General features: G+C 40.0%; 1 protein-coding gene across 1 annotated transcript; it reads left to right on the forward strand.

The window, feature by feature from the left end:
* Positions 1–3,200: 3,200 nt before the first annotated feature.
* Positions 3,201–8,675, forward strand: LOC137981125 (uncharacterized). The gene has a single exon (XM_068828469.1). The coding sequence runs from the start codon at positions 3,201–3,203 to the stop codon at positions 8,673–8,675; it is 5,475 nt and encodes a 1,824-aa protein (XP_068684570.1).
* The last annotated feature ends 2,719 nt before the right edge of the window (positions 8,676–11,394 follow it).

Consider the following 11,394-nt stretch of genomic DNA (forward strand, 5'->3'; position numbering starts at 1 on the left):
TAAGCTTCAATTTAGAAAAGAAGGCCATACATTGCTTTGTATTTGAAAGCTCTTTACAAATATTGTTGATTTAATTATCTTCGAAAAATGCGTGGTTACCCCCAATTTTCTTTTTGGATTTCAATAACGCTTGTTAAGATCTGCATTTCCCGGAAATTCAGTAAACCGCGCAAAATGCCTTTGAATTAGTAGGCACCGTCCTTAAAGTATTTTGATTCAAATCAAATAAACGCCTCTCTTACACCACAAATATTTAATAAACGCCCGGGCGTTTATTAGATCATTTACGGTAACCAGAGTAATTATCATGTTTATCGCTCTAGTGGAAATTTTAGTTTACTGAACAAATTTTTGGATATTTCTTTGTTGACGTTTTGGAGTACATCCATTTTAAACTAACAGGGGGAAGATTTTGATGACCCTCACGTTTTGTAATTTTCAATTGCCCACTTGCAACCAATGAAGACTGACTGCATCAAAGACCGTAAGCAGAATTAATTTTATTGCGTTTGACGAAGAACAAGACAAGACAATAGGCCGACCGCAGTCGAAGGCAACCCGAAGGCTCCTTTTTCAGTAGCTTCTCCCGTGACTTACGCCAGGGAGGGGTGGGCGCCACTCCAATCCCGTTGCATGCACAACTTGTCCCCAGTAGGACTGGTACTCATTTCACCCACCACGATAGGATGGAAAACTGAATGAACTTTGGAACGTACGGCAAGGGTTATTCCTAGATGATTACTAAGAATCGATCCCGATGCCATACCATTTTAGCCTTTGGATGGGTTGGCGGCACACATGGCCTCGGTCTCGAGTGTACAGCTTGTCACAGGTAATGAAGTTCAGTTGCATGACCGTCTGATAATAGCCTTTGCTGTGCTATAATAACCAGGCAGTGAAAATCCAAATAAAAGTTCGTGGTTCTGTATCAAAGCGGCGACAACAGTAAGTTTATAGTTCTCCATCAAGTGGGCGAACAACAGCAAGTTCATAATTCTACATCAATGTCCTCGTCGTCAACAGTGTTTTCACAATTGGCTTCATCGACATCCGACTAGGTGATGACCTGATTGATTTCCAATATCATTGGCACTGATTAATAATGTCGAGTGTCCAAGCAACCAAGGTGCTAAATATATTGCATCATTTTGCTTTACAGAGAGCCGATTTTTTTTAGTGGGAGGGCGGGGGCTGTCTAGTTCAAACTTTACCCCACACCAGGGGCGTTTATGGATAGGAGACCTTCACAAGAGAGGGCCCGTTTATTAGAGAATTAACGGTAATTAAAAAAAACAAGGTACTAGTTCATTATAGGTTAAAGTAGATACAACACCAATTTAGTTGTATTACATTACATGCAAAAAAATTGGACGATTTTATTTCGGACAAAAAAGTGTCCGAAAATAAAACCGTGCCAAATTTTTACACGTCCGAAATTTTTACAGTACAGCATAAACTTTAAGTGATTCTTCTTCATCTGTAGCTGATTCGTCAAGAAGCTCGTAGTTCTTTTCACTAAGTTCTTTCATACGGTGAAGAAGAGACCGCTTGCTGTCGTAAATTTTAAACCTGGCTCGGAGGCAGTGTGGCCGAGTGGTTAGGGCGCTTGCCTTGAGATTCGGAGATCCCGGGTTCAAGACCCACTCTGACCACTCTTTGAATTTGTTCCTGGTATTCCCTGGTTCAACTTCCCAGCTGCACTTGTAAATAGCCAACTGGTTTGCCTCCGGCCAGTTGGGATTCTTAACAATTGTAGTTGTTGTGTTCTATTGTTTCGTTGATTGTGTTTCATTGGCCCTGAAAAGCCCCTATGGGGAGCGGTCAATTAAGTATGTATGTATGTAGGACTATCTCAAGTCCTCCCTTTGCAGTTGGAGAAGGCCTATACTCTTCATCCTTAACTACTGCATCGATGCTACCCCTGTGATGTACAAAAAAGTACACCAAGTATTTCTTGTCGAATATGGCTAACAACATCGGGTACAAGTTCTTCTTTGCTCTTCATCATCCAGGCGACAGCGTACTGATCAACAAGAAGTGCGTTTGCATCTCGTTCTCTCTGGCCATACAATCTTTGACCTTTTCTTTAGAATTGTCCAGACAGTTTTACTATAAACATGCCAACCTCGACTAGCAATTGGGTGCTTGAAGAAAATTTTCATTTGTGTTTAAAGTTTAAATAATTTTAAGTTCTCGAAATTGGCAAGTTTTACCATCGTTTACGCCTGGCTGTTATAGTCATTTCTCGTGCTTTTTTACGTCTTTGCGCCATTTACGACTTTGTCGGTAGCTTTGAGCGAAATATTTCTTCATTTCGCTTTGTTCGAGAGATTCAACCACCTTAAACTTATAAATGTCATCTTTGATATTTGGAATTCTATGGTCGTGTAATGGGCCAACATATCCCTTAACTGTCATCTGTAGAGGCAGGGACAAATAATTTAACGGCAATTAGTCGGCAGAAGCAACCACCACACTTTGTGAGGTAAATTTTCTGTATTCCCATATGCGAGTGATGCTGAAGTTGGGAAGAGCAAGGAAACACTTCGTTACCTGTATTTCTATCCCTTTCCCAATTAATTGACACAGACGCAAAGATTGGCTGCGTGCAAATGCCTTTTTGAGGCTGCAGCCATTTATTGTCATTTAAGTATCTTGGTTTACTATCATTGCAAGATGAGTGGATTTACCTATAGAAAGGCTTTGAGGACCTTCTCTATAGAATATCCTTTATTTGTCCTTAAAGCCTTTCCTTAACAAGTTATTGGTGAACAAGATGTCTCATTAATACAATGATTCATAATACGACAATAAGTTATAACATAAGTAGTTTACCTATGAAAAAGGCTTTGAGGATTGTATCGCCAACAATCCGTGATTAGAATTTGTTAGGTGACGTCATAGACATGATTACGCAACTTAAGTCACTTGCTAGTAAGAGGAATTGAGAGAAACTGTGAGATACCACTGGGTAAATATCTTTGCTTGATTATAAGGGATAACTGTTTTTCATATCACTAACGCGATTTGCTGTAATTTAGATTTTGAACCTTATTCAACCTCCCTTGTGAAAAGTACAGCGACTGACAGAAAGCTGGTGTAATAAATGGAGTTGTTTAGAACCGTGGTTAGTTAATCCTCGCTAGCAATACATTCAAAATCCAGTGTGGTTAGCTACTAAGCGACGACTGGAACAGAAGATGACCGACAAAGCTAAGAATTCACGGCGAATTGCTAAGGGAAACTTCACACGAAAGCGGAACTTTTTGATCAAGTCCATAGAGACAAGCCAAGGAATCGAGGTAGTAGAAACCAATTACTCAAAACTTGTTGATGCATGGGAAGAACTGGAAGGGAAGCACTTAGAGTATGTTAACTTCCTGACTGACGAGCATTTAGTGGACGAAGAAGAAATCTGGATGACGGAAGTCGAGGAAAAATATTCCAATGCATTTAATCGTAAAGTGAAATATGTCGAAAATGTCACTACAAGCGAAAAGGCAACGCGCGAGCACGCGGCTCGTCAAGAGGCCATTGACAACGCAAAAGTTAAAAGGAACACTGCGCGCGCTGTTTTCGAAGCTTCTTACGAAAGTATTTCGCACGCGTTGCAGTCAAAAGAAATGCCCAATTTTGCGTTAAAAGACTTACAGAAACAAATAGAAGATCAATTTCAAGATTGCAAAACCTTTAACGCTGAACTGTTAGAATTATTGCCCTTTGAATCAGCCGAATCTGAGATGCAATGGATAGCTAAAATCCAAACCTATTATTACGAAATTGTTGAACAAATTGTAGTTAGATATACTAACGTAAAAGAACAAGAGCAGATAAAACAGGAATCTGACGCGACTTCTTCCTTTCTACACCTGGAAAAGGTAAAAATGCCGCACTTTGATGGAGAACTACGTCATTACCCTCAGTTTAAAAGAGATTTCAACAAACAAGTCATGCCACAAATTCGTGGAAGAGATGCCGCATATGTGCTACGCTCTTGTCTTGGAAAAGAACCCGAAGGCCTGGTAAAGAGCATAGACGACGATGTGCAAGAAATGTGGCGAAGACTGGACGAAAAGTATGGAGATCCAGCCAAAATTGCAGACGTTATCATTGACGGCATACGTAGATTCAGAACACTTAAGGAAGGAGAAGATAAACGTTTCATCGAATTCGTGACTCTTGTAGAAGACGGATACAGAGACCTCACAAGACTCGGTCTAGAAGCGGAAATTACAACAACGAGTTCGGTCAGTATTATAGAGAAAGCTTTATCAACAGACATTAGAAGAAAATGGGCGGAAATGGTTAGTTGTCACGGAAGTCACATCGACAAATCAAAAAAGTTCCCTAGTCTTCTTGAATTTCTGCAAAATCAAAGGAGTGCTATTGAATACGACAGTGCTTCTCTTCGGACGACGACCAACAATCAACATTACAGAGGCACATCGCACTATACAGAAGGCGTCGAGGAAGTAAGCAAAGAACCCAAACCAAAATGTCTGATTCATGAACACGGAAGACATTGGACAGCAGACTGCAGAATTTATTTAGCCAAGCCAATAGAAGAGAAAAAGACGATCATCAAAGATAAACGAGCCTGTTGGTCGTGCCTAAAGATCGGTCATCGACAACGTACATGCAAATCAAGGAAAGACTGTGGTGTAGGCGGCTGCACAAGAAAGCACCATCCATCTATACACGAGACGGAAGAAACACCTCAGCAAGTCTCAGCCTCAGCAAACGTATGCCACAATACAAAAATTGACACCTGCCTGTTACAAGTACAAAGAGTTAAAACCAAAAGAGGAGAAGCTAATATAATGTGGGATAACGCCGCATCACTTTGTTTTATCACAAACACTAAAGCAAAGCAAGAGAAACTTAAAGGATCCAAAGTCGAACTTTCAGTCATCAAAGTTGGAGCACAGAGCGAGAAGATTAAGACCAACAAATACAAGGTACCTCTTATAGATAAGCAAGGTCACGTCATCGAATTCGAAGCTTACGGCATCGAAAGGATCACCTCAGACATTGAAAGTGTTAACATAGACGACATAGTACATCTTTTCAAGAACGTCACAAAGGAAGAAATCGAGCGACCCTCAGGACCTGTGGACATTTTAATCGGTTACGAATATGCAGCCTATCACCCGGAAAGAGAACAAAACATCGGTCATCTTGTGCTCTTAAGGAATCGTTTCGGGCGATGTATTGGAGGAACGCACCCGTTACTTAAAGAATCACATCTGTATCACGATTTCATCAATGCCAGAGTCAACACAGTTGTAGGCAAAATCAATATAGAAGACTTTTACAAAATTGAGAACCTTGGCGTAGAATGCAAACCGAAATGTGGAGGATGTAGATGTGGAAAATGTTCCTTAGGCGCGAAAGACTGCACTATTCAAGAAGAGCGAGAGCTGGAACTAATCGAACGAAATCTAAACTTTAACAAAGAGGAAAATCGCTGGGTCGCTGAGTATCCCTGGATCAAGGATCCTCAGAATCTTCCTGACAACCGGAAGGTCGCTTTCGCGAAACTGATAACGACCGAGAAACGTCTAAGAAGGAACACCGAACACGCAAAAGTGTATGACAACCAGATAAAAGACATGGTAACTAGAGGAGTTGCAAGGAAACTCTCCAAAAAGGAACTAACACTCTACAAAGGACCGGTGCATTATATCGGACATCATGAAGTTCTCAAGCCTGATTCCAAATCTACCCCAGTGCGCATAGTGTTCAATAGCAGCGCCAATTACATGGGTCATATCTTGGGAGTCCTTATACGTTTCCGAGAGAATAAAGTAGCCTTCATTGGTGATATTAAAAAGATGTACCACACTGTGAAGATGACAGAGTTAGATCAGCACACCCACCGATTTCTGTGGAGGGATATGGATAGTACAAGAGAACCCGACACATACATAATGCTCAGAGTTTCATTCGGTGACAAGCCGTCAGCTACAATTGCAACCGTTGCTCTGAGAAAAACCGCAGAGATGTCAAGAGAGAAATACCCAGAAGCAGCAGATATAATACAAAGAAATACGTACATGGACGACATAATCGAAAGTACGGACGATCGCAAACAAGCTATTAAACTGACTCAAGATATCGAGAAGGCTATTATTAAAGGAGGATTTGAAGTCAAAGAGTGGATGTTCTCAAGCGATACTGACAGACAAGAAAAAACAAATATACCGATCGAGGAACAAACAGAAAAGATACTTGGAGTTAAATGGAGTCAATCAGAAGATCAACTGTGTTTCGAAGTCAAGGTTAACTTTACTACCAAGCGAATACATACTTCAAGGTCTACGAGCGATATCGTCCCCACCCAAGATCCCCAACAGCTCACAAAGCGTATAATCTTGTCACAGATCAACAGCGTGTATGATCCCCTAGGGTTGGCAGGACCATTTACAGTAAGGGCCAAAATTCTTTTACGCCGTTTGTGGGGAACTGAACCGAAACTTGACTGGGACGACCCTATACCCGAGGAAAACCAACAGAATTGGTCTATTTTCTTCAACGATTTGAAAGACATGAATCAAATCAGATTTACGAGATGCCTTAAACCAATGGATGCTATTGGCGACCCCATTCTCGTTGTGTTTAGTGACGCATCCAAAGACGCATACGCTGCATGTGCATATGTACGGTGGCAAAGAAAGAATAACCAATTTGAGAGCAATTTAATACTGTCCAAAAATCGTCTTGCACCAATAAAAAAGATGTCCATTGACCGTATAGAACTGTGTGGAGCGGTACTGAACAAACGCCTAAAAGTGTTCATAGAAAAGGAATGTAGATATCGCTTTGAAAAGATCTACCACATCGTAGATTCTCAGATTGTACATGCCATGATACAGAAAAGCTCATACGGGTTCAACACGTTCGCCGCCACTAGAATAGGTGAAATACAGGAAGGAACAAACCCTGAAAACTGGTATTGGGTAGAGAGTAAATATAACATAGCTGACTGTTTGACAAGAGGCAGGAAGCCCGATGACATTGGACTTGAAAGCACATGGCAAAAGGGTCCCGATTTTCTTAAACAAACAGAAGACAAGTGGCCAATCACTCGTGATTACTTGGAGCCAAAACTATCCGAAGTAATCCGGACTACAATGGTAACGAAGATAGAAGGAACTCATGATACCCTAGCGTTACGAATTGACATCGCCAAATATTCGAGTTACGGCAAACTACTACGTGTCACTGCAAGAATTTTGAAATTTTACAGCAAATTTCCCAAACCGTCATTTAAAAGCGCAACGCAAGAACTGACACCTGAAGATATTAAAAAGTCAGAGATTTTCTGGATCAAAGAGATTCAGCAGAACATGAGAAATGATATTGAAAATGGCAAGTACAACCGTTTGTGTCCTATCACACGCAAAGACGGCATCTATGTAGTAAGCAGTCGTACTGCAAAGTTACAAACAAATTACGGTGACAACGAAGTTATATTACTACCATATGATCATCCGTTCTCACATCTCTATGTAGCACAAACTCATGCAAGAGGACATCATGGCATTCTAACTACTGCCAGCAAAGTGCGCACCAAATATTGGATACCCAAACTCCTTAAGTTGGTAAAATCGATTAAGTTCAGATGCGTTATCTGCAAAAAACTTGCTAAGAAAACAAGTCAGCAAGTGATGGGCCAATTACCTGAAGACAGATTGAAGCCAGCACCGCCATGGTACAGTACAGGAATTGATCTTTTTGGTCCCTTTAAAATTCGGGACGAGGTAAAGAAGAGAACGTTCTCTAAAGCTTATGGAGTAATATTTAATTGTCTCGGAACAAGAGCTGTTTATCTGGATCTGGCAGCAGATTATAGTACAGACAAATTTCTGATGGTACTCAGAAGATTTGTGTCCCTAAACGGATATCCATCCAAGCTATTGTCTGACAACGGTACTCAACTAATTGCAGCAAGTAAGGAACTAACCGCTATAACAAAAACATGGGATTGGAAGAAAATTAAGGAATATGGCGTCATGAAAGGATTGCAATGGATCTTCACCCCAGCAGATGCCCCATGGCAAAATGGAGTAACTGAAGCTCTTATAAGATCGGTCAAGCGAGCAATTGAATTCTCGGTTGGTGAAAATGCTTTAACCTTCTCTGAATTGCAAACAGTTTTATTCGAGATTGCCAACTTGCTGAATGAAAGACCAATAGGGCGACACCCAACATCCCCTGAGGACGGAGCATATTTATGCCCAAATGACTTACTGTTAGGCAGAGCCACAAGCAGGATACCAAATGGCCCATTTGATGAAAACGCGAACACCCAAAAACGTTTCACGTTCGTCCAGACAATTGTTCATACATTCTGGAAAAAATGGAACTCGAACTACTTCCCAAGCTTGATATTAAGGCAAAAATGGCACACATCTCACCGAAATTTGAAAATCGGAGACGTAGTTATGATACAAGATTCCAACTTAGTGAGAGGAAACTGGAAGCTTGGAAAAGTGTCAAATGTTTACCCAGGTGCAGATGGGAAAGTGCGAAGAGTAGACGTGCAATACAAGAATCTCACCGTAAACGAACCTATGAAGCAATACCAAGGCAAAGGATATGTCACTGTTCAACGTCCTGTACAGAGACTTGTATTACTTATACCGATTGATGAAAACAAAATGAACTTCTAAGTGAACTCTCAGATACTATTTACTATGATTACTGTAACCTTTTTTTTGGCGGGGGAGTGTATCGCCAACAATCCGTGATTAGAATTTGTTAGGTGACGTCATAGACATGATTACGCAACTTAAGTCACTTGCTAGTAAGAGGAATTGAGAGAAACTGTGAGATACCACTGGGTAAATATCTTTGCTTGATTATAAGGGATAACTGTTTTTCATATCACTAACGCGATTTGCTGTAATTTAGATTTTGAACCTTATTCAACCTCCCTTGTGAAAAGTACAGCGACTGACAGAAAGCTGGTGTAATAAATGGAGTTGTTTAGAACCGTGGTTAGTTAATCCTCGCTAGCAATACAAGGATCTTCTCAATATAACTGACAATCAACAAGGGGCGTAGCGCCGAGTTGGCTATAACCAGTCTCATATCCAACAAGCGCGAATGGATAATTTTTTTATCAAATTACTTAAACTCCAAAAGTTTGGAAGTATGAAATACGAGCGAAAAAAGGGAGAAAATCCGAGCGCAATCGAAAAAACCTGACCTGGTGGTCAGACAGACGCAGGCTCATCATAAAACATTTCTTATCCTTTCGCGTACTTCTAAGCGTTGGAATTGATCCAAACTTTCCACAAAAATGTTTTTTTTTGGCTCTACTCCGAGAGAAATTTCGCTTGATGATGATGATGATGATGATGATGATGATGATGAACTTTATTCATGTGTCGATGTATTTAGCTGGCGCTAATTGGGAACACAACATAAAGATAAAATAAATTATGAATACAATGATAACTAATAAATAAGAAATAAGCTATAAATTATATATACATTTACAATATGCTAAAATAATCAAAATAATTCTTACAACACGGGCACACCTTAAGAGGTACAAATTACGCACGCCGGGCAATTGTTGCCATTTATCAGTTCAGTAAGATCCTTAAATCTAATATGAAACTTAAACTTAGATAAAAAAAATATAGTTTAGCAGCGCTTAGCGCAATCATTTACCATATAAGGTCAAATTATGGTATACGAGCTGATAACCGAGATTGCGTGAACCAATCAGAGCACAAGAAATGCATTAACCGAGGTTGAAATTTTAATATCCTTTATTTTGTCCATAGAGCCTTCCCCTACCAAGTTATTGGTGTAAAACATGCTTGCAACATTAATATTTCATAATAAGGCAATAACATGGTATGCTACCAGTAACCCTCGGATTTCTCAGTTCCAGAACTACCAATATCGGTCCAACTAAGTGATTCCAGCTGCTCTTGGACTTACTATGCACAGCAGTGTTGCAGCTTAGAAGGCAACAAACTCTACTATGTGATTAAAACTTTGGGAAGCTCTGCCACTAAGAACTACATCGATTGTGCATATCAGACTCAGACTTTCACTTTATCCATAGTCATTAGGTAATTGAGAGACAACTTGCAAGGGTACCGTACTGATCAAAACACTGCTTACTCAGAATGACTCAACACCTAAAAGCTGCTAGGAATAAGCCAAGATCTACAGAAAGCCATGTTCTAAAGGCTACGTGACTCCATGCCACAAAGCAACTGAGTCACAGGCAAAGAGAAGGCAAAGGCAAAGAGACTAAGACTTAGTGCCGTAGACCACTACGGGTATTTCATGAACGCTTAGTGGTTAGCACTAAAAAAGAAGACAGAGAAACTTGGTGTTCTTAATTTAAGCTATTACCTACCCAGAAGGGGGTCCTAAAAAAAATTCATACGAGGAGGCTCGGTCCTAACCCTAACCCTTACCCTTTTATATACCATTTTTGGCAGAAAAGATACCCCTTTTGTATACCTTCCATTGACAAATGGTACCCCTTTTGTATACCTTCCATTGGAAAATAGTACCACTTTCACAAACCTACTTAAGAACACTGCATCCCCTTTCTAGCCCTCAGTCATAAGGTATGTGTGCTCGAAATAGTTTAATGAAAGGCCTTTTTAAATACCTAAATGACAGATTTCCCTACCCTTTCATTTACTTTGACTTGTGAAATCCCTACTCTTTCATATACCTGAAGCGTGAAAAAGGTACCCCTTTCAGGGAAACTTCCCCGTATAGGCCATTATAGGGAGTACTCCCCTCCCCCGGGATTACCTATAGCCATCACCCACAACTTAGTTCAGTATCCCTGTCACAATGCATCATTGTGAATCAATCAATGTTAGCTTCTACTGATAAATAATCAGGAAACTGTTACGTCCTAAAAGCTGGTACCCTAAGGGGTCTTAGAAGCTGAATGGAATAGTTTTTAAGTCTGCAATGCAACAAATCATTGATATTAGTTTATTCATTGTGTAATAGAATTATAGTGACTGTATCTAGGATGTACATTTAAGTACCTTTGATATACAATTGTGTAAAATGTATGATTTCCAAAGTCTCAAAACCTTCGTCTTCATCTCTGACAGAAGCTTAGCTGGGGAGCATGTTCCAAGAATTCTTTGTCTGATTTTCTATCCTTTCTTTAGTTAGCTGCAACTTGTTCAACTGCTCAGGTGTTTGACTGAGACTGTCAAGATATTATACAAAGGATAAGTAATCTTTCAAGGCCAAAAAATTTGAACATACAAAGTAATGGCACAGGGTGTATAAGTCCTGCCAAAAAACTATCAATGTCCTCAATTTTTATAGTTACAAGAGTATTATCCATCATAAATATTAGATAATACCAATGACCTCAAATGATTTTAT

This window comes from Montipora foliosa, chromosome 12, assembly GCF_036669935.1.
Source record: "Montipora foliosa isolate CH-2021 chromosome 12, ASM3666993v2, whole genome shotgun sequence".
Taxonomy (NCBI): Eukaryota; Metazoa; Cnidaria; class Anthozoa; order Scleractinia; family Acroporidae; genus Montipora; species Montipora foliosa.

Coding starts and splice junctions, on each gene's coding strand:
- LOC137981125 (XM_068828469.1), top strand. CDS start 3,201: ATGACCGACAAAGCTAAGAATTCACGGCGAATTGCTAAGGGAAACTTC.